The sequence below is a fragment of the Podarcis filfolensis genome, assembly GCF_964270895.1.
Source record: "Podarcis filfolensis genome assembly, chromosome: 5".
Taxonomy (NCBI): Eukaryota; Metazoa; Chordata; class Lepidosauria; order Squamata; family Lacertidae; genus Podarcis; species Podarcis filfolensis.
Window position 1 is genome coordinate 69,150,880 of NC_139608.1, and position 24,151 is coordinate 69,175,030.

Consider the following 24,151-nt stretch of genomic DNA (forward strand, 5'->3'; position numbering starts at 1 on the left):
TCATTGCATTCCATGACCCCGTTGAATCAAAGGAAAACTCTGATCCGTAAGAACCGCCGATGACGAATCAAACCAACTTAGTCTGCTGAGTCCACTTCTTTCAGTCTAACAGCAGCCGGCCGCATACATTATTATAATATATATTTATTTATTTATACCCCACCTTTATACACTTGGGAAGCCCACAAACAGAGGAGTATGGCCTAGAGGTTATAGAGTTCTGGGCTAGGACCTGAGAGACCAGGGTTCAAATCGCTGCTTGGCTAAGAAACTCACTGGGTTTCACAGTCACAGTCTCTCAGCCTAACCTACTTCACAGGGTTGTTGTGAAGATAAAATGTAGAGGAAGAGAACGTGTACACACCGTCTTGAGCTCCCTGAAGGAGAGGTGGAAATATAAATTAGATAGATAGATAACTTGACCTCAGTTTCTGGTAGTCAGAAATATATTGCATGTCGTAGATTAATGCTCCATAATGTTGTCTAATTCTTTTTTAAGACATCTAAGGACCGAACCAACCGTAATAATGAAAACTAGGGGATTACGACTGAACAACCCTAAAATGACAGCCACATGTCCATTCCACAGCATTACAATACTGTCCAGTACCAGCAGCAGTAATGTCTAGTGGAACTGACTCTGTGCCCCTTCGTCCCACATTTCTGTCCCATTCACACAGCCAAAGATATGGAGCAGACAAATGCAGAATGTGGTTTTGAGACATGGGTAATTTTGGCAAGATCTTACATGGCGGGAAGGGGATCCGGGTGCATCGTTGCTGAAAACGGTAGACAGCCAACATCTACTTTGCTTTTTTAAAAGCTTTAAGTGAATTCATAAAGAATAGATCCATGCACGGTTCTGCATACTCCTGAAATGGTAGCACAAAGCTATTGCAGAGCAATGTATTTGAGGTATGGTACAGTAGACCTCAGCCTGTAGGGACTGGAAGTGGAGAAGACAGAGAAACCAAGAGGTGAAGTCAGTGACAGGTATAGTCATCCCTTTGCTCATCATAAGTAAGAAGACAGGCAGCCAGCCAAGAGCTGGTTGAGGCTGTGAGGGCCATTTGTCTCATTTGCACCCATGGACCAGCCTCTGTTGCTTAGAAAGAGGAGCGCGTTTCAGCCTCGAGCAATGCTGATCTGATGGAACTACCTTGGTGCTTACTGGAATGCAGGGAATAATGGCCAACACTGAGACAACAAGGTTGTCATTCAGCACAGTTTGGGTGGAACGTGCTGGACCAACCACACCATTCAGTTCGGAATGTTACACAGGGAGGGCTGAACTTGCCATTGCAAGTTGACAAATGGGTCACTGCACCCGAAAGTGGCTACGTGAATGGCCCTAAATTCAATGGAATTGCTTAATGAAACTGTCAGTCATAGCCTTGCGAGTCACCACGCTCACCCTAGCCTACCAGCAAAGCAGTACTGCAGCAGTGGTATCACGGCACAAGAAAACAGACTTGTCATGGACAGATTAAAATGTGCTGTGGTGCTATCATGCATGCAGATTTCAAAAAAAACACACCCCTTTTTCTGCTGCACCATTGAGAGAGGATTAGATAGGATGGGTGATTCTTCATGGCCAATGGGATTGCAGCTCTCTGACCCCCAAATGCTGCGTTTAGCTACTTGTTATAGCTTCGTTGGGAAGATGTTTTCCTCACGATTCTCTTTCGGTTAATCTCTTTGGTCACCATTCTTATTTTCAAGGATCTGAAGGGCAAAAGGTTTCATGGTTAGAAGCTGGGTGGGAGCTCTGTGCAGCCGGAGCAAGTCTGAGAGTCTTGTTGTCATATATTCGGTTGTTTCACAGACCTCCTTGCCTTGTTTACGCTTTCTAACCCTCGACATGAAACATTGCATTGCAGGCACCTTTGGCGTGGTGCCGTGTGGTGTTGCTTGTGACACAAGATATGGGTAATATGATTCAGCAGTTGAAATGTGAAGGATCGCTCTTTCCTGCTGGGGGCTGGTTTTGATATGTCTCACTCAAGCAGCCTATGATTCTACACAACTATAGCTGAAGACGATTGCTCTCCCCCCTTCCTTCACAGAGCTGGGTTGAAAGAGGAATCATTGCCAGTGGTGTCCATACTCATCCTGCTTTTGCTTCATGGGAAGCGTTTCTCTCAGAAACTATCTTCTGTCTCCAGGCTAAGTATACTTTACTTAATTCCAAAGAAGCCAAGTATTCCATTCAACAGTGATGAAGAACTCATTGCTCCAGCTTTGAATCAAACAATGGATGTCCTTGAAACCTTGCAGCTGCTTTTTACTCTCTCTTTTTTTAAAAAAAATGGATTTATTCTGGTCTGATTTTGTTGTGGATTTCAGAGCATTGTTGGTTTATGCAGCATTGCATAAAGTGGGGGGAGAGACATAAAAAGACTCATGCAGAGAATGAGCAGGCTAAGGGACGTCTAGTACAGCATGGGCTTGCACAGAAAGCAAGATGCATCTCTTGCAGAAAGAGAAATAGGCATAGTGCCATTTTCTTTTTTTTTGTAATGCTCTTAGATGCAGTGTTTCTCAGACTTGGTTCTCCAGCTGTTGCTGGACTGCAACTCTGATAATCCCTGACTACTGGTCCTGCTAGCTAGGGATGATGAGAGTTTTGGTCAATCACCTGCTAGAGACCCAAGTTTGAGAAACACTGTCTTAGGGCATCAGAAAGCAGACCAAGCAGGTGCACTAAATTGAGTTTATCACAGAAAATGAGGAAACAGCCATTTTTTAAAAGATAACCCATCGATTTAAAAGCTTCATAATGAGAAGAAGAAGAGGAGGAGTTTGGATTTGATATCCCGCCTTTCACTCCCTTTAAGGAAGCTTGGGTGAACCAAAGCATGTTACAGAAGGACCACAAGGTGCTGTGCATACCCAGTCTTGAAATAGACAATAGATTGTTGTTGTTTTCCAGAGAGTAGGTATCATTGTTTCTTAAGTGTCTGTGCACTCATTTCATTGGTCCAACTTTCATCTCTGAACTAAGATTTTGAAGCACATAAAATCCCTGAAAACTTGGGGTGGGGGGCGGAAATGGCCAAGGATCGTTTGGATGAACTGAATAGAACTGTGAACTGAACATGAATTGAACTCATTCATTTTGTAAAGGGATGAATGTGAATTGGAATTGCTTGCTGTTGAGACGTGTTGAACTTGAACTAGTTCCTTTTTTAAACTGAACTTTTCAAGTTCTGAAACATGCCAACAATAGAGATTTCTCCTGATCTGCCTTCCTATTCAGATTCACTTTAAAAAAATGAGGAGTGGAACATACCATTCCACTTAAAAGGAAAGCAATGAAACGTGACAAAATTCTTGGTTGGTGGTTTTTGGTTTTTTTAAGAAACTGGTTGAAGGTTGCTACACATGCCAAAGTATTGAGATTTACCAATGTTATATAAAGGCAATCTATGATTGCACTATGGATATTTTTGTCTGGAGTGTCCATTATTTCTCTCCCCTCCCCTCCACTTGAATGCTTATAATATCAGCTGAAACAGGCAATTGCAGAGACTTCCTGTTGAGGTGGATTTCATCACAGTTGGACTTCAGTCTCACAGCAGATTTTTAAGCTGAGTATTATTGTCAGTCATAAATTGTTCAGACTGAAGGTCATCACAACAGGAACACGGAAAGGAACAAAGCTAAAATATATCTAGACAAATACCCTGGCCGGTATCAAAGCGAATGGATCTTTTTTACTTATTGCATGTTATATGGGAGAATAACCATTACAGTTGATGATATCAGAGAATCGCCATTACAGTTTATTGCATTTAGTTTAGCAAAGCCCATCTAATTTCAAGGCAACTACAGCCTTAAAGGCCACTTTATTGACAACAAATTTATTATAGCTAAGGACATTATAACTGGGTAATTTGGGTATCATTTTATTAATTGCATTGTACTTCATCTTCGCTATTCATTATTGTAGTGTTTTATATGCATGAAACTACTTCGCTTCTTGCAATATTTTATACCAGGGCTGAGGAGCCTTCAGCCCTTCATAAGTTGTTAGACTACAACTCCCATCATTCCCAATGATAATATGAATCCTCTCAAGGTGCCTCAGGTTTCTTTAAACAGGTAACTGCTGACCAACCCCACTGCACATACAGACCAAATATTCAGTATGGGAATGAAATATAATAATATAATATAATATAATATAATATAATATAATATAATATAATATAATATAATATAATACAGTAACAAGGGAATGGCTGTGCTAATCTGTTTTATTTATCCTCTGATAGACATGTTGGGGGATCCAATCTGCATCCAACACATACAAAACGATGGAGGGGCATTAGCACAGCCATTCCCATCTTACAAAAGACAAGAAAGGACGTGTGTGTGTGTGTGTGTGTGTGTGTGAGAGAGAGAGAGAGAGAGAGAGAGAGAGAGAGAGAGAGAGAGAATTAGCCTTGAAGAAGCACTTGGAAAACTATTTCTCCCTTCCTTTTTAACACATGGCTGTTCCTGGATTGGGTTAGCTTCACCACAGTTGTCCATGCCCTGGTAATCTCAAGCTTGGATCATTACAATGCACTCTATCTAGGGCTACCCTTGAGGGTGGTTCAGAGGCTGCAGAATGCAACTGCTAGGTTGCATATAACACCTTTTTTGCAGCATTCGCCGAGGCTGCCAATCCGCTACTAGGCCAAGTTCAAGGTTTTTCTCACTAACATTTAAGGCCCTATACAGCTCAAGGTCAGGTTGCTTGGGGGACCACCTTATCCTTCACATTCCACATGAACCACTGCATTCTGCAAGTGGTTTATTCAGCAAGCACCCAAAATATCAGAAGCCCATTCCACAGTCACTCGGAACAGGGCTTTCAGTGGGGTTCTATGGAACAGCAGGTTCCCGCTATCTCTACTTTCCAGAAATAAGAGCAGCTGGAAGAAAATATCTCTGCCTTAGCTTTAAAAAAACAATACAGAATGAACATAAAGTTATTTCTGTACTGTTTTTAGAACTACTTTAGCTGTGTTTCTGATATGCTTGTAAGTTGCCTTGGCAGACATGTAAAAGGTGATGCAGAAATTACCTATAATTCATAATAGCATAATAATAGATCATTATCATCTATATATCTAATAGCATATATTATTCTATAACAAGTTGTGTGTGCGTGTGTGTGTGTGGTAAATATTCTTGCTAAATCAATAAACAAAAATATACTCCCCCTCCATTCATGATGGCTAAAGAACAAAGCCAGTCCAAGTCCTTTTGCTGCCCAAGATGAAGGACAAGATCGCATTCCCCCATCCATTTCACATATAGAAGCTGGTGACAGGGCAGCATCTCAAGGCTCACCTGAACCTGGGTGACGCAGAGCAGACCCAATGGCACACACAGCTCTGACCTTCAACACCTGTTGACACTTCCCACCCTCAACACCTGCTGCGTGAGGCAGCTGCCTTCCTCTGCCTAATAACAGGGCTGGTGTTGCTAGAGAGCAATTAAAGAACTGGCTTTTTTTCTTCAGTCTTTCAGAGAGCCATTAAAAAGAGTCTAATTCTCTGTTGGGCTTTTATGAACGCGAACAATTAATATGCTCAGAACAAATGACACAGAGCATAACTGGATTGTGAAGCCTCTCCCCATTTATATATTCATCGGGAGAGTGCAAAACTCTCGTCTTTACCAAAGGACAAGTGCATGGTTCAAGTGTGTTGAGGGTCACTAACTTCTGGAGAGTGGGCTTGAAAGCAGAATACAGATTGTGTTTATTATCCGTCGCACGTGGTTGTGAGAACGGGAGCAACCAGAGACGTTTATTCCTGGTGGCCTAAAAGGAAACCTTGAAAGAAATATTCTCTATACAGTGGTACCTCGGGTTACATATGCTTCAGGTTACATACGCTTCAGGTTACAGACTCCGCTAACCCAGAAATATTGCTTCAGGTTAAGAACTTTGCTTCAAGATGAGAACAGAAATTGTGCTCCGGCGGTGCAGCAGGAGCAGGAGGCCCCATTAGCTAAAGTGGTGCTTCAGGTTAAAACAGTTTCGGACCTCCGGAACGAATTAAGTACTTAACCCGAGGTACCACTGCGTTTATTGCATTAGAAAAAGGAGCCAGCCAGGTCTGAAGGGACTTCTCCTCTGGTGCAGGAAAAAAAGGAGCAGTAATTTGGCAGCCCTGCCCTACATTCTGTGCTACCTGGTCTCTTGGCATGAGAGATCTGTCTCAGAAAAGGCCTTGGGGTAACTGTGGAAGAGTTGCATTTGGGTGCTGTGATCGCACCCAAAAATACAAATTGTAGTCCTAGCAAACCAACTGGAGAGTTGAGTCCCAGTGAACTTGGAAGGGCTTCCTTCTGAGCAAACAGACAAACAGACTGGGCTTGCTTACATCCTCGTGCATGTGATTTGGCTCCTCTGTTTGCTTAACTGCCAGGATGTTCAAAACTTGGGAGAATTAATGGCCCGTTCCCTAATCCATTGGTGCTAACATCAACTAATGATAGGAAAGGAGGGGGAGAGAGAGAGAGAGAGAGACGGATGTGGTCTAATGTGTTAAAAAAACAAAAAACAAAACCACACCACCAGTCGCGTTTCCCCTTCATAAGCACTTTGCAAGGCATACATGAGGATGAAACAATAAATTAATGTTCTGTAGTGGGGGGAGCACCATCATTCTGCCATCTCCCCAGGGCATGTCCTAGCCAAACCGAGGCTCTTAAAAGAGGAACTTGAAGCAAACCTGTAGGGTGTTAGGAGTGCTTTTCCATGTCTCCTGCTGATGGGCCGATTCCCCGTTGCCCAAGTCCCAGGCTCTCATTCACACCCTTTGCTTCCGGGCTGCTGGTGTTCCTCGCACGTCCTAGGAGCTTGACAGCATGAGCCGCTGCTTGACCGCAGCCTCATCCCAAGCCTTGGCCTTGCTGCTGATTAAGACTTTCGTTGCTGGGCATCTGAGGGTTACGCGGCCAAGCCACCCCCTGACTTTCCTCCGAGGTCACCAGGAAGCAAGTGTGCGTTTTGTAACAAGAGATCTTAATTAGACGGTGGTCGTGGGTGCTGCTGCAGCTGCTGCTGTGTCCCTAGCCTGGCTGAGGCTAAGGTTGCACAGCGCCCCCTTGTGCTCACTTGTTGTACTGCCGCAGGACAGTTTGGGAGAAACTGGAGCTTTAAAGCGGCGTTTATTTCCTCTGTCGAATTCCCCACCCCATCCCCTTTATTTTTAACTGAGCAGTAAATTCCGTTGTTCCTGCAGTTGAGGCCGGCCTAAACTGAAGTAGCACAGTACAGAAAGCACGGTGTGTGTGTGTGTGTGTGTGTGTGTGTAACGGGGCGGGGGGGGGCGCTGGCCCTGCACGCTCCATTGATCATTCAGGTCCATCATTGTTTTCTGTGTTTCGTTAATAACTGTGTCAGGAAAGAACCCGGAGGAAAGCAAGAAGCTTAAAAGGGAGCTGGAATTCCGCCCCACCCACCCCCGTTGCAACACAGCAATGAATGAGAAACGGCGATGCCAAACTAGCCATCGACGCCGGGAGTTTCTAGGCAGTTAACTAATCTAACGACTTCCACCCCATATGCAGTCAGAACAAAACGTTATGGAGCTAGGATTTAAACAGGAGGGAAGATGTTTATTTCTAAAGCACTGGAAAATCTGTACGTTGCATAACGTTGCAGCAGCATGAAATACTGGGCAGAGGATAGAAAGAGGGTTTTGCTGTTAAGAATGCAGAAAAGGGATTTTAACAAGAAAGCAGAATCTGCAACAACATGTTGCTCTGTAGTTCCAGGAAATCTGCCATGTCTCTCCCCCCACTCCAATACTCCATTCCATTCCATCCCTCCCAGTGTTCTTCCTTGGCCTCATCACGCAACATTCTATGGCCAATGAGCATCCTCAGTCCTCGCTGGCATGTTTTGAGGTCTTCCCCTCCCCACAGGTTTTCTGAGGATCGTCCAATCCCCTGCAATGCAGGAATATGCAGGTGTCCCATACAGGGATCAAACCTGCAACCTTGCCATTATCAACATCACACTCTAACCAACTGAGCTGGTTTATTTTATTTTATTTTTACTTCTGCAAACCTTGGCATTGCACCTCCTGATACCTCCTTCTTATACATAAGTGGTGCTGTTTGGGCTACATAAAGATCCACACTTGTAGAATGAGACTGTTAATAGTATATAGGATTCAAAAAAAAAAAAAGAATCTGAGCAAGATTTGGGGAGAATCATGGGCACTCATGGGGGGGCAGGAAGCTTTTTTTTAAAAAAGGGTTTATTTCTGTCGTTTGTAGAACCTGAGATATGAGACAAAACGTACAGGCACTATTCTCATTCCCCCCCCCCCCGAGAGATTAGCCTACTCCCTATTTTCAGTGTTTTACTCCCCCCCACCCCCTAGAAAAACTCCTGTGGGTTCCCATGGCAGTAGTATCTTTCAATCTGTAAAGTGGCCAAGGGTTTTGTTTAAAAATGGGAATCGTAGAATCTTCAGCATTTGTTTCTAGCATTATGATAGCTTTCGGCATTGCAGAGTGATGTTTGTCCAGTCAGCCGCTGTCACAGAGATCAGTTACATTTTCCTGTAAAGCAGGGGCAAGAAACAGAAGTTGTTGGTTTCTAACACTCCTCAGCCCCAGTGAGAATAGCCTAGCAGTCAGGAATGTAGTCCAGCAGTGAAGTTCCTGCTTTTTAAGTCATCAGAGTTTCCCAAACTTGGGTGTCCAGCTGTTTTGGGACTACAATTCCCATCATCCCTGATCCTGCTAGCTAGGGATGATGGGAGTTGTAGTCTGACAAAAGCTAGCAACCCAAGGTTGGGAAACCCTGCTCCAGATGAACTTTCAGGAAGACCAAGATATAGGGATGAGAGGCTTCTAATTATGAAGGCCTTCTATTAAGTAGTGGCTACAACTGAACTGACCTTTTCAGTGCTGGCCCCTGAACTTCTCTATTTGCTTCTTAGCTGTGTGACAGAACCAGAAACAAGTCCATCCACCTTGCCATTCCATTCGGACAGGCTTTTGGTGGCTAATGCTTGGTCATCTTTGGTGCCAGGCTCATCATGTTGGCCTCATGTTGTCTTTCTGCTTGGAATTCTATTTGCATTATTAAAGTATTTTAGGTGAACTCCACTTTGGGAACCATGACATGATTGAAAAAGAGGGCTGAAATAATACGTACATTTAGTTTTAAAGCCTGGTCTGTTGCTCACAACAGCCTTGATCTCAGACATTAAGCAAAGAAACAAATCTGGCATACGAAGGAGATTTTGAATAAATTTGATTAAGAGGATGCTCCATTTCAGGATGATGGTGGGTGTGCTTTTTTATAGAAGCAATTTAGGTTTAGACATCACAATTATTTTTTTAAAATGGCACTTTTCATTTCATGAAAAAAAAAGCTGTGGGCCCCTGCTCCAGAATGTGCTCCTGATCTAGAATGGAGAAACTCACACCAGTTTCCTGGTGCAAATTGCCCCCTGCCTGGCTGCTACTTGCACCTCAATGTGCTGTTTGCAATAACCAGCACATTTGGGGACACGCAGAGGACTTTCTGCAGGAAACTAGTGCTGTATCAGGAGCATATTCCTGCTATGGAGCCCATGGCTGCATTTCCCCACACATAAAAGAATAAAGGTGGTCAGATTAGGTATGTACATACCATAACGTATAGTTGTTACTTCAGAGCCTGAACTATACCAGTCTCCCTCAAGCTTCAGAATGTGCTCTGCTGCCATTCTTCATATACAGTATGTGAAGGATCGGTGCTGGAGTCAAGTGGAAAGCCTTGGGGCAGTGAAAGGTGCCTTCTTTTCTCTTCCCTAGGGTATAGCTCAGAAGTTCGAGAAACAGCACCTGAGAAAAATGCAATCTGAGCCTTAGATGCTAATGTTGCTCTTTTCCTTGTATGGGCAAACATGAAGACAGTTTACATCTTTTCCAGGTGTTGTGGAAAGTTGTGGAAAGATTTAACTGGAAATTTAAAATGTTTGGGGTGTTAGGGGAGGGGTAGAACCTCTGGTGGGGAACACATCATGCTCCTCTGGGGTAGCTGGGCCACCTTTGGTCCCCGCCCTGCACTCAGCTCTCACCTGTGGCTCCTACAAGCTGTCAGCATGTAACAGCAGCCACACCATCTTGTATCTGTGAAGCGGAGTCTAGTTCATTAAAGCTTAAGCCATAATAAAATTAGTTAGTGTTTAAGGTGCCATGGGACTCTTTTGTCAGATGTTTTCTGCAGCAAACAAACATGGTTTTCCAAGTGAAAATATACCTTACAGGCTTGTTGTAAGGCTGGGTTGAGGAATCCTTCAAATGTTGCTGGACTCCAACTCCCATCAGCCCCAGCCAGCATGACCAATGGTCAGGGACACTGTAGTCCATCAACCTCTGAAGGGCCACAGGTTCCCCATCCCAGCTGTAACTTGCTATGACATTTGCGCACATAAAGGTATACAAATAATGCTAGTGATGGTGATTCAATTTCACACGGTCAGTGCAGGGTGTTGTTTTCCTGAGCAACACAATGACAGGTGTTCCCCATCCACAAAGACTGCACAGAGGAGTGGGCAGTGGAAGCGCTCTACGAATGGGACTGTCAACAAGCAACATCACCAAGTGACTGCCTGCCTGCTTCCCTTTCCACTTGCCCCATTGGCGCCAGCTCAAAAGCAGCCATAGTCAAGCCTGAAGGGATATCAAGGAAAGGCTTCAGATTGCACGTAACAAAAGAGCTGGCTGGTTGTGATCCCCTTGCCAGTTACTAAAGTCATACAGCCACCCAGGAAGAAAGGTGCCTCAGTGCAATCTTTGGTGCCCGGAGGAGGAGACCTAGGCGGTAGAGATCTGATAACTCTGCTCTCCTGGCCTGAAGCATTCCACAGCCTCTTTAATCGTCACGGGGCTATTAAAACAGAGACGTCTGGCAGGTGTGGTTGCTGCACCTGCCAGGTGATTATTATATGGTTATCTTCACTCATATGGTTGCATAGACCTTCAATGTTGCGCAGTGCTACGGTTGCCTTATTGCAGGGGTGAGAAACCTAGAGACTGAATGCAGACCTCCGGGCCTCTCTGTCTGCCCCTTAGGGCTCTCCCAGCCCATGTGCTTCCAGACTGCACCTGCTCATCTTCCTCTGCTCTTGGACTGTGTATTCTTGAACTGTGATAGTGCTTTGTTGGCTTTGGAGGAGGGTAGGGAGATGGAGGCTGGGGGCAGCAACCTCTGCCCTTTTGCATGGCTGGAATGTCCAACATGGCTCATCCAGGGCTCCGCCCATTTTTGCTTCTGACCCCGCCCACCACGTCATGTGGCTGAAGTTTGCCCTTGAAGTGTCCCTTGGGCTGAGATTCCCACCCCTGATTGGTCAACTGAAAAAAAACCCTGTGAAGTTACTCATTAGTGACTCCCTCTTTTTGGTGGGGAGGACAGACTTCTAGCTACTGCTGTTCATGGCTGAATACTAGTCCAAAACTCATTGGGCAACAAGGACTCAGCCACTGAATAACTTCTCATTGATCACATGAGAGAAATGTGCTTGTGGTGGAGTTGAGAACTTTATGGTGGAACTCATATCTGAAGACCCCCTTGCCTCCCAACGAGGTGCAAGCCTCTAGTCTAGTTGGTCACTACTAAATCTCAGGGTAGGGCAGTAAAAGAGAGTTGGTAGCTTGCATACTATATGCTGATAGGGTTGTGTGTTTCTCTCCCCCCTGCCTCCCTCCCTCCTTGGAAGTGAATTTCTGGCTAAACATTTCATTGTCAGCTATAGTCAAGCAGGGATAGGCAACACAGTGCCCCCCAGATGTTATTGGACTCAAGTTCCCATCAGCCTCAGCCAGCATGGTCAGTAGCCAGGGGTAATGGCAGCTAGATATTTCTCTGCCACAAACTCTCCCAGATCACTAAGCTCTGTTACCTCTTCAGCTTCCAACACCACCTCCTTCCAGTCTTCTCCCTCTGACCTCTCACTGTTGTCCCACCCCCAATCCCTGGGCTCTGAGCCTTCTTCCCTTGGGGGTTCCCCAGCTAGTTCCTCCCACCATTCCTCTGCATCCAACCAATCCATGCAAGGTGCATAAAGCTAATTTAAGCCTCTGGACTTGATGGTCTGAAGGACTCCACTTGTTTAGTTAGGAATATATATTGTTTCACTCTTTGCAATGGTAAGCTGTGTTTGGGGGTCCTCCTGTTCATTCTACTGCATAGGGCCACAGACTCTTGCCCCAAATGCCAACCCAGAATGCACTGGTGCATGCTGTTCTTAAGCAAATGGTGGCCATGGTCATTGCCCGAGTGAGAGACCATGGGAGCCTTGTGTGAGCCAAAGTAAGCTTCATGCAGTAAATCCATGATTGGACCTCTCAGTCTATCTTACTGAAATGCAGCTGCGAGGGCTGCCAATGTGACTGAGGTAATATGTGACCTGCAGCCCTCCCATGCAGCCTACAGAGCCAGTGTGGTGTAGTGGTTAAAGTGTCAGACTAAGACCTGGGAGACCAGGGTTCCAATCTCCAGATGGCCATGAAGCCTTGGCCTAGTCACTGCTACTCGGCCTACTTTACTTCACAAGGTTTTTGCGGAGATTAAATGAGGAGAACCATGTATACCACCATGAGCTCCTTGGAGAAAAAGGTGGACTAGAAAAGCAACAAACAAACAAACAAATAAACAGCAAGCTAACTGCAGCTTGAGGGCTGGGGAGGAGGTGTTTGAGAACGTGCCATAGGGGAAGGATAAAATCACACACACACAAACACCACTGCCATGACTATGGCCAAAATTGCTGGCACTCTCTTCCTCACATAGCTGCATTTCAAGACAGGCCATTCTTGCGGATCTTCCACATAGATTGGCCCTGAGCTTCCTGGAGGCAGAGTGGGTTATATATAGGTGAAACAAATGGACATTATGGAGCAGGCTGTATGCTTTTCTGACCCACCCACCATCAGAAGTAGGTGGGAAAAGTGTGCGCAGAGCTGTGGAGAGTGGAGTTGCCTCTTCCACTGTCCAAATCCCATTTTGTAAAAATGCAATAATTCCTTTTTTTCTAGACAGGAGGAAAGACGCATTAAAAACCGTCAGCAGAGTGCAAACAGTCCATCTTTTCTCCTTATCGCTTTGAGATTATCAGGTGCTGCTGTTTTTTTGGGGGGGGTTAACAGTGCTGTGGAGAGGTAGGAAGGGGGTTATTTCTTTATTCACCCCTCTAAGGCTAATCTTGCCTGCTTTCATCTGTCACAGACAAAACAAAAATCAGAACGACCAGCGATGCTTCCTGGACATTTGAGACCTCTGTGGTCTCTGCATCCCCCCTTAACACGCACAGTTGCTTGGGATGGAGGGGGAGGGGTGCCCAGGATCCAGGAAAGGAGCAGGGAATGGGGAGCAGCCAGCGAAGTGTACACTTTCAGCCCTGTACTCAAAATTCATCTTTGAGAAAGGAAGGGGAAGGAGGGGAATGTTTATTTAGGGATATTGAACATTAATGGGTTGAGATAGTCCTCTTGTCTCCTTTTCCACATATGACAAACAAAGAACATTTTCTGGTGCTTTTCTGCATGCAGCCGTTAAGATTACTGAAGGAAATGTGCCCTGTGTGAGGCAGCCCTGTTAGCAGTCCCCTGCAGGCAGTTAATTTTGTAGGCCTGCCCTTCTTTAATAAAAACCAGTCCTTTCATACAGAAGAGGTAGAATGGTACATCCACTTCTGCCGCTAGGAAAACCATGCAGGCTCCCAGGTTACACAGAGTTCTGTTCTGACCCTATCAGTTTCCATCAGCAAAAGGCACAAAAAAACTGCCCTTCTAAGCACAGCTAGGTCTGTTGGTGTGACTTCCTTCTTAACTTGCTTAAGATTACAACTTCATTTAAAAACAAGTCTCACTGATTTAAGGATTGTGTCATTATCACAGGGCGGATCTACATAGTACCTGATCTGTGCAGCAGCTATTTTCCCTGTGGTTCAACAGCATTCCTCACATGGCAACAACTCCCGATGACCCAGAGAAGTTTCCACACCAGTGACATACTCTTCTCGGTACACCCAGCAGTGACGTAGAAACTTCTTGCACTGTTTGTTTGTTTTTAAATGTAGGTAGTAGTTCCTATTACATGTTATAGAGATAGTCGAAAATTGCCACATGTGGAAGCAGTTGCTCAGGTTATGTATAGATCAGCCCTCAAGAAGACTGGTACAGTGAAGCCAAAGAACAATGACTAGTATTTCATGTTTATTTTAGCATCTACATACTAGATCAGGGGTGGAGGGCTGTGGTCCTCTGTTGCTGTTACAGTCCAGCTCCTATCTGCTCCAGTCAGCATGGCCAAGGGGCAGGTTCCCCATCCAGGGGCATCTTACCCCTAGAGGCTAGTGGAGCGGGGCACCAGGGCACCAAGTTCTGGAGGGCGCCAGGGAAGAGGCGGAGGCTGGACGCGGTGCTTCCCAGCATCAACTCGCTGCCCTCGCCATGCCGCATCAAAGCAGCGCCACGCCCGGAGCCTCCGTCTGCCGTGGCCACCGTGGCACGAAGTGGCCAGCTGAGCCGGGAGGTGCTGCGTCCAGCCTCTGCCTCTTCCCCGCTGGAGGAGCCGCCCTCCAGCTGCTGCCTGCCTCCTCCAGCCCTGCTGGCAGCGCCGTCCTCCCTAAAAAAACTCTGGGAAACAGGGGGCTGGGCGCCGGAGGGAGCTTTGCACCATGGTGCCGAATATACTTAAGACGGCCCTGTCCCCATCCTTGTGTTAGGTGCTGTACATAGAGCAGAAGTGACAGCAGCTGGGATAGCTCAACTGGAAGAGCACAATACTCTTAATCTCAGGGTTGTGGGTTTGAGCCTCAAGTTAGGCAAAATATTCCTGCATTGCAGAGGGTTGGACTAGAAGACCCTTGTGGTCCCTTCCCAGTGGCGTAGCATGGGTTGTCAGCACCCGGGGCAAGGCAAGTAATTTGCGCCCCCTAACCCGTGGATTTGCACCCCCTAACCCTAACCCCCAGATGTTGCGCCTGGTGCGGCCGGCCCCCCCTGCACCCCCCACACTACGCCACTGTCCCTTCCAACCCTACAATTCTATGATTCTACGACCCACCCGCTCATAAAGTGTGCAACAAATGACAATAGCACCCGTGTGCAATGAAATCCTATGTTTGCTTAGAAATAAGGATTGCTGACATCAGGGAGAGTTTTCAGTGCGTTTACCATCACAGGGTTATTGAGTTGCATCAATGAAGTTTAAGGCTGCACAGTCACTTGCACAGCTGAAGAGACAAACCACTCTATAAAGTTGGAACTGGAAAGTGGCTTGTCTCTTTAGCATGTGGTGGAAAATTCAAAGAAACATTTGTTTGCAGCATAGTTTCAAGGTCCCATTGAAACTGTACCAGACACTTGTATATCATTGAATTCATAGAATTGTAGAGTTGGAAGGGATCATGAGGGTCATCTAGTCCAACCCTCTGCAATGCAGCAATCTTTTGCCCAGTATGGGGCTCCAACCCATGATCTTTAGATTAAGAGTCCCATGCTCTACCAACTGAGCTATTTGGCCCAGGGATCACATTTTTTGGAAACCATTGCCTCATATTACACAGGACGGGCATAGCTCTGAATTATCGGCACTGCTTCCTTAATGTTTTTTTTAAAAAAATCAGTGATTTCAGTCAGGGAGGAGGAATGCAAAGGTAAAAATCATAATTCCATCTCCATGTTGTCACCTTCACAGCCCACATCTTAAATTTACCTGGGAATAAGTTCTCTTTTACCTTAGCACCAGAGCTGATAATAGGAAAAGTTAGTCAAGTGAAGGTGCAGAGGGATAGTGGCCAAACTAACAGTACCAAAATCCTCAACCTATGCTTGGAAGTGAAATTGACTTTCAATGGGATCTCTTACCTGTGAGGAGGCCACATTCAATCAAGTTAGGAAGCAGAGCATCACGCACGGAACACGGGCACGTAGGGTGAAGGGGAAGAGCCTGGCACACGGAGCCATTCCTTAGGTACCAACGGGACCTATTGCTTCCCATGCGTAGTGGAGAGGCTCGCCAATCGCCACCCTTCGGAGAACCTCTTTTGACGCGCCAAATCCAAACATTACCCGTGTCCCGAGTGACTCTGAACCGGTGGTTAAGAGCGCACGTTTATGGTCCACGGCGCCGGAGCTTTGCTGCAGAAATAACTTAAAAGTGGGGATTGCAAGAATGTCGTGCGTTAAGGTAAATGCTCTTCAACCAAGGCAGCGCGTATCCGTCCATTTCATAACATTTATGCACCTTAAAAACCCCACAGCGCTTTACAAAGAGAGAAAAAAGCAGCCTGAAACTTCTGGGTACACACATGCACGACATCGGGCTGCTGCTCTTCCGGGCTTCCGCCAACTTGTCTGGAGAGGCTCCAGCTCCGTGATTGGGGAGTCGATCCCCGCCGCCGCCGCCGTGTTTTCTGCGCGGCCTGTGGGCCGTCGCTCCTTCCCTGGCGCCCCCCTTCCTTCGCCCGGCTCCGGCTGTCGCTGCGGCTGTCGCCCGCTCCCTCCCGCGGAGCCCTCCTCCTCTCCCTCCTCCTCCCGCCAGCCCGTCCCTTTCTCGCGGCTGGGCTCCCCTGCGCGCGGGACACCTTGGCACTGTCGGAGGAGGCTGGACGCGGGGAGGATGCGAGGAGCAGCGCCGCGGCGGCAGCAGCAGCAGCAGCAGCGACGAGAGCCTCCGGCGATGAGAGCCCCGCAGCAGCAGCAGCAGCCGTGGCTGCCCCTCTGAGCGCCGCTCCTACCAACTTGGAGAGCGGGGAGGAGCTGCCCAGCCTGGCACCGCAGGAGCGGCTCGGCGGCACCGGCGACCCTCTTCCTCACGCGGCGGCGGCGGCGGCGGCGGGTCTCCCCTTTCCCCGCTGTGGGCAGAGGAAGAGTTGCGCGGACCCCCGTCCCCACAGCGTGGCTGCGAGAGGCGGCGGGAGCGGGGCAGTCTTGGGGCGCCGGGCGGGGAGGCTGGAGCTTTGGAAGGGCTGCCGAGGGAAGAAGCAGAAGAGGAGGGCGCCTCTGGAGAGGGCGAGGAGGCGGCGGCGCAGGAGGAGGCGCAGGAGAGCGGCAGACGCGGCAGCCTCGTCCGCGCCCAGCGATGGCTCCTGCCTGGAGCCGGGGAGTTTCTGGCCCCGGCGGGATCGTCCTGCTCCTGCTGCTGGGGGGCTTCTGCAACCTGAGGCTTTGCCACGCAGGTAAGACTCGGCGCGGCTCGGGGGAACGCGAGCGGGGCGGAGGGTGGTGGTGGGGGAAAGGCGGGTAGCGCTGCTTCGTCTCTTCAGGACTTTGCTGAGGTGGAGAGAGACTTGTACCCTCTCCTGGTTTCCCACCCGCTGCTTCCTAAAAGTTACCTCAGACTTTCAAACACCCCCCCCCCCCCACCTCGAGCCCGTTTCTCACTTTGCCGCTTGTGCGTATGGATTCTTCTGCCCGCGCTTATTCCGGCGGCGTCGAGAAGGGGAGCTGGATTACTTGGGGGGGGGAGTAAAGAAACGAAAATAATTGTTTTGCGCTATCGCCCTCTCTCGCTCTCCCCCACCTCTCTTTTGGTAATCGAACACCCCAAACCACGTTGCTATGAAGCGGTAGCGGGGGAGGGCGGGGGTTTGCCCCGCGCTGGTGGGACCACGGGACGGTTCCCCCCGCTGTTCTCCTCAGACGCCGCGGTTTTGAAGAGAGGGTGGTGGAGAGGCGCTGTTGCCTCGGTCTGAGGGACGGGGAAGGTCAGGGGAAAGAAGTCGTCGTGGTGCTGCCTGAGTCAGGGGGACCCAAAGAGGAGAGTTTTCCACAAGTGCATCGGGAATAGTTCCCAAACACAGCCCCCCCCCGCCCCCCAATGCTCGGAAGTAGCTGCCGTGGTGCTCAGTGCGCAGCCTTTCCTCTGAGTTCAGCCAGGAGGAGACTTTTCCAACCTTCCTTAGGAAAGATTTTTCTTTCTTCTTCTTGCCTCCCAGAAAGGTGAATATATAACCCAGCTCACCTTGCAAAAAAAGGGTTTGCTTCGGAAGGGGGACGCAGGATCCCCGCTCTCGGGGCAGGTGCATGTGAAGGATGCTCGTCCTCTGTGTACGATTAACTCGGGAATAAAGCCTACTCGTTTCACTTACTCCGAGGAAGGCAGCGTTGGGATTCACACTTCGGAGGAGTGAGCTCTGTAGGGTCGTGATGCATGTGTGCATAAGTTTGTGGCGTTAGGTTGGCAGCCAGTTCGCGCTTACCTGGGAGTAAACCCCATGGAACCTACACTTTCACCTGAGTAAATGCACTTATCTGTTATATATATGCAAGTAACTGCACACATTTCCCCTGAAATCCAGGTTCCTGGTTAATTGACAGCAATAACTCTTATACTTTTTGCCAGGTGATGGGGGTTGACTGACTCCACTCGTAATTCAAGCAGAAGTGGGTGATACTGCTCTGAATCTTTGTCATGAGTGCCCATGGTGGAAATCTGAACGTTTTAAAAAAGTAAATTGTCAGAGCCCTAAAGCAATGTGCCTGACTCCTTCAGAGACTATCTGTATTGAATAGTCACTGTGCATGAATTACCCCTTGGAAAGCAATGCTTTAAAAAAAAAAAATCTGTGCAAAAGCAATCTGGATTCTCTCCTGCGACAGGAACTAACTGACTGGGATGTAACCGCCCCTCCCTGAGTGGCATCTGAGTAAGTTGCTGGCCTGAAAGACTGCAATTCAAAGTAAATCACCTACTTCAAACCAGGCTGCTAATTTGAGGCGACTCCTGCATGAACTCTCTTCCACAGCCTTACTGTTTTAGACTCCATCTCTAATGCACCCTTTCGCTTGAGCAGGAAGTCTTTTTGAACTCAGTGGGGCTTGCTTCCAATTTAACACCATAGTGTTTGTGCTGTTAAGCTGCTATCTGAAATAGGTTATATCGGGGAGTAAGTCCTGTTGATTGTCTGTTTCCACATATCACTTTAGGATATGTTGTAGTAATCTGTTGCAGCAGGAGGAAGCCAGAGCGAGGTGTTGGTTATCTTCCTGACCAGCTTATTTGGAGACAAGTTCCACAGAGTTCAACAGGACATCTATGTAGCGCATTTAGGAAGGGGAAAAAAGTTTATGCATATTAAAGGAGCAAAGAATCAAGTGTAGAGTGATTATCGGGCTGGTTTTCTCTCTCTCTCCAGGATAAAGCTGAAAGGTCAAAGAAGAAGAATCTTTCTAATTGTCAAAATAGGCTCTAACAGGAAACTGCACGTGTGTTTGGGGCTAACTCTTGAAGTTTTAAGATATCTGAGCTGGTTTGAGGAGGGTAATGTGGGCTTCTGTCTTTCTTCAGGATTGTTAAGTATTTCTGTGGTCTGTGCAGCCGTAATCATGTGTTTATTAGGGAGAGATTTCTACTTGGAAAAACACACTCACCGCCTTCCCTGGGAAGAGTCTCCTGTTCAGTTGGTTTGGCTGGAGAGTTGTGGCCTAAATATATTCTGTTGGACTGATACTTGTTTTCATGTACTCCATCCTCTTTTAATATCCTTTTGCTTTAGGGTCTGTCATAGCAGACCCTTGCTGCATTCCAGACCTGACAGGGTGAACTGTTCCACGCACCTTTATGTTTTCCTGTTTATCTCTGGCTGTTTTGACAGAGATCTGTAATCCTTGCTTGCTGCAAGTCCTCCTGAAACTCAGCAGGGGCTGTGTAGATTTGTAAAGGACAGTGCTATTTGAACTAAGATTTTTTAAAAAAATAATAATAATAAAACCAAAGATTTATTTTGGGTGGCCCTTTCAATGCAAAACCGAAACCTTAGAACCTGGTATCCGATGATTTGGGTGAAAGCTGATGATGGATCAGAATGCTCATAATTGCTAATAGCAACTCTGTATGTTGCGCAGCTACTAATAAGTACACTGAGTGCATTGTTTTTAGGGTGCAGTATGCTCTCATTCCAAAGAGCTTGCTTGTAATTAACCAGAATCAAATTATAATTTGCTCAGAGTCTGGTGCTTTAAAGATGTATTTTGAAGTTGCAGTTAATGATAGGGGAGAAAGAGCCTATAGTGAACAGAGGACATTGTTTAAAGGGATTCTGGAATGTGAAATAGGAGCGCTGCTTGAAGGGCTTCTCAGAGAGTACATTTATAGATATGCTTTGCTACAAAATTAAAGAGGACTCAACCAAAGGAGCAGAATTTTCCAAAGCAGGGGCACTGTTTTGCATTCCTTAAGCATTCCGAACATCTGCTGGAATAAAGGAAGGTTTGAGAGTGCAATGAAAATATGTTGAGACCCTGGTTTGAAGTAGGACCTGTCATCTTGCAAAAATAATAATATTTATAGCAAATTTGTATTGCATTGAATGTGATGGTTTAGAGATAGGCAGCAGTGGGGAGGGAGGGTGGTGTGTGTGTGTGTGTGTGTGTGTGCATAGTTTGGTAGCCAGCTGAGGATAGGAGTGAAGCTGTTAGCTGGCCCCGCTGTTACTTCCAGCTTTGCGCTGCATTTGAATCTTATTGATGTTCTCTTTTGCTAGCTGAGCAAATGATAACCCTGTTGAGGATTCCATTCTTTCATTTAATAACCATGATAGCTGGAAGTGCGGCTTAAAAGTTCAGGCGCTGGGGCTCCGTACTGTGGGAATGATGGGATGAGTGAAGGTAATAATCATCTCAACTCGGAGAATTACCTTTTAATTGCAGACCTTTTGGTTCCCTGCCATTGCGTCAAACACTGACTTGAATTATATCCGCCCCATGCTGCTCTCCCTCCAAGTTTGTGAACTAATATGTAGGGACAGGCTTGTAGGTCTCCTTAGCCTTTTCCAGCAGTCTTCCTTGTGCAGCCAAGAGAAACTGTAATGGTGAGCATGTGATTTGGAAGCTTAAACCCTTTACACCAAGGGTGGGGCAGCCTTTTCCAATCCAAGAGCCATACTGTATTGCCTTCTGGACAAACTTCAGAAGGCTGCATGCATAGTGGTGGCGTAATGGTTAGAGTGTTGGACTACGACCTGCGAGTCCAGGGTTTGAATCCCCACTCAGCCATGAAGCTCACTTGGTGACCTTGGGCCAGTCACCGTCTCTTAGCCTAACCTACCTCACAGGGTTGTTGTGGGGATGAAATAAGGAGGAGGACAACCATGTACACGGCCTCTAGCTCCTTGGAAGAAAAAGGTGGTCTATAAATGAACAGTGTAGGGTGGGACCAGGAGCAAAAGTGGGCAGTGCATTATTTTCTACACACAAACACACACACCACTGTCTGTCCTCTGTCCAGGCAGGCAGGAGGCATCATCACAGTTCAAGGATACATTCCGGCCAGGCAAAGGCACTCAGGGCACAAGGAAGGACTGGTGATGGGGAGAAAAGAATTATAGACTCATAGAGCTGAAGAGTTGGAAAGGGACCATGAGACTCATCTATTCCCAATTCCCTGCACTGCAGGAATCTTTTGCCCAATGTTGGGGCTCGAACCAGTGGCCCTAAGATTAAGAGTGTCATGTTCTACAGACTGAGCTATCCCACCTCGGGAAGATTCTATAGGAGGCATCCCCAAACTTAGCCCTTCAGCTGTTTTGGAACTACAACTCCCATCATCCCTAGCTAACAGGACCAGTGGTTAGGGGTGATGGGAATTGTAGTCCCAAAACAGCTGGAGGGCCAAGTTTGGGGATGCCTGTTCTATAGAGAGGGACTTGGGGCCGCATTTGACCTCTGGGCTTGAGGTTCCACTACTCCAAACTGGTATACAATTGTTACTCCATGCTGTAACCAAAGAGTATGCCTCACCCACATAAATTCATGCATTGGGGTGGGGTGACACATACACCTTTTTTTCTAACATCACCGGCTTTGTCACTGTTGAGGAGAGGTGTTATTTCAGCCGAGACATGACCTGAGAACCTTGTTTCAGTATCACAGCTGAGCCCTGTGACTTTACCAACAGAGCTCCTGAAGCACATGCAGAATGCTCTCTCTCTCTCTCTCTTTTGCTGCTTGCACTGTGGGTTAAACCACAGAGCCTAGGACTTGCCGATCAGAAGGTTGGCGGTTCGAATCCCCGTGACAGGGTGAGCTCCCATTGCTCGGTCCCTGCTCCTGCCAACCTAGCAGTTCGAAAGCACATCAAAAGTGCAAGTAGATAAATAGGTACCGCTCTGGCGGGAAGGTAAATGGCATTTCCGTGCGCTGCTCTGGTTCGTCAGAAGCAGCTTACTCATGCTGGCCACATGACCCGGAAGCTGTACGCTGGCTCACTCGGCCAATAAAGCGAGATGAGTCGGCGAAACCCCAGAGTCGGCCACGACTGGACCTAATGGTCAGGGGTCCCTTTACCTTTATGCATGTCTGGGATTAATAAGCAGAGCACTGGAGATAAAGCACCCTTTCATGGCTTCAGACCAATTCCCTTCTTCTTATCCAGGATACTGTCCCATATATCCATTGTAAAGCTCCAGCAGGGGAGACATGGAGATGCCGGTGAGACATTCCCCCCCTTTTAAGTGCAGTTATAAAGAGATGTCTTTAGCTGCGCATCTCAGAAGTCAGGAAACCATAAAGTTTGATGGCTGCAGAGTTTGGGAAAGATCATCGCTATAAACTGTTAGGGGCTTGGAGTGCCCCGGCAGGCAGTGACAGGCAAGTCTGCTTGTAAGCTTTCCTTTTAAAAAGACTTTGAAGCCTCTTTAACTTAACTGGTCATTTTCTTTCCACCTTGTAAAGCTGGAGGGGGCCTGCGTAATGCACTAGGTGTGGGGATGTGTCACCAGGCATGCCTGTGGCGCTTGTTTGATCAATGCCAAAAGCGTCTTGCGGCAAACATGCCTTGCAAGCATGTTGAAGGGAGGCATTCATTTTTTTACAGTGCAATTAAAAGTTCAGGAAAAGCTTATAGGACATGCCTCAATCAGCAGCGTCCCCCCCCCCAGCTCCACATTCCTAGCTTCCTATCATCTGCCTTCCTGTTGTAATGGGAAGGATGGTTTTATTTTATTTTTAGCTATATATCATGCTTTGCTTAGGAAATGCTTTCAGCACAGGTATTATCCCCAAACTGGGTGTGCAGCAGAGTGTGGAAATAGTAACTGACAACTGCTGAATCTTTCCCTCCCATGTTTAATGTTCACGGCTACCAATTCAGCTCCTGTAGTTTGCAGTCCATTGCTACTGAAATGATTAATCCTAAAATTATCTTCCTTCCTGCCATTTCCTCATAAGGAAAGCAGGGGACAGTAGAGATACCAAAGAGATAATTGCTTTCTTGGCTGGTTGAACTTAAAAGAGCTAATAGGTCTGGACTGTTCACTTTTGTATGCGCCTGTAGCACTCATTGGGGGCACTATGCTGCCGGTTCTATTGTTTTTACTTTCATCTGCTTGTCAGTATAGGGATAGGTACTGTGCAGAGTACGAAAAGGATAAGGTTCGTGGTCTTGAGGCTGATTTACACATGCTGGGGAATCATGTGTATTACTTCAGTGCACAAGCTGAGCATTTAATGACTGAACACCGAAGGGATCCTAGTTTGGTCTGCCCCTCGGATGCTGTTTTTGTGTGTGCAAAGAGGTTCCTTGATTTCCTGTAGCTTTAAGCTTGCAAACATGGCGGTCCATCCAAATTGCTACCTTACTTGCTGACAACTGAATCCACTCCATAAATTGTTATTAAGGATGATACCAGAAAATTATTTTTCCATGTGAGGAGCCTGCTATTGAAGTATTGGTATCCTTCTCTCTGTGTAGGAAGAAATTGAAGAGACAAGTAACTGGAGGGGACTGTTTTAAAAGTTAATGACTTTCTTTGGGAGTACTTAAAGTTGCAAAAGTCAATGACACTTTCTTAACAACAACAACAACAACAACAACAACAACAACAACAACAACAATAGTGCTGCATAGGTTTTTTCTGATGTGAAATTTGGGTGACCACCTTTCTCCTGGCAGAGGTTATATGCCTCCAGAAATTATGAGACAAGCAAAAGTCCAACAGGTGTGTTTTCCCTGCCATGGAAATATCAGGATGGAGTAAGCTGTGCCAACTGCATTTTTACCTGTTACACAGCTATTAGAAGAGGGGGGAGATGGTAACCTTCTTTTGATTTGAGATGTGGATTTGAAAGTAATATAGGAGGAATGAGGCATCTGTTGCCTTACAGGTGCCTTACAGGACTCTAAATTCCATCA

At 46.9% G+C, this 24,151-nt stretch overlaps 1 protein-coding gene and 1 long non-coding RNA gene across 5 annotated transcripts in view; one reads left to right on the forward strand and one right to left on the reverse strand.

The window, feature by feature from the left end:
* Positions 1-8,190: 8,190 nt before the first annotated feature.
* Positions 8,191-16,393, reverse strand: LOC310762826. The gene is made up of 3 exons (XR_014548211.1): positions 15,886-16,393; positions 9,659-9,852; positions 8,191-8,577 (listed from the first exon to the last, which is right to left on the reverse strand). It is a non-coding gene; the product is annotated as an uncharacterized lncRNA (long non-coding RNA).
* Positions 16,394-16,577: 184 nt separating this feature from the next.
* UNC5B (unc-5 netrin receptor B) overlaps positions 16,578-24,151 on the forward strand; it is a 164,903-nt gene continuing 157,329 nt past the window's right edge. For 3 of the 4 annotated variants that reach the window (XR_014548189.1, XR_014548190.1, XM_083614289.1), the window contains exon 1: positions 16,578-17,198. Coding sequence is in view for 2 of the 4 variants with exons in the window: in XM_083614289.1 (XP_083470415.1) it covers positions 17,102-17,198 (97 nt within the window). In the remaining 2 variants the exon portion in view is untranslated. The remainder of the gene's footprint in view (positions 17,199-24,151) is intronic. The other variant, XM_083614290.1, reaches the window with a different exon arrangement.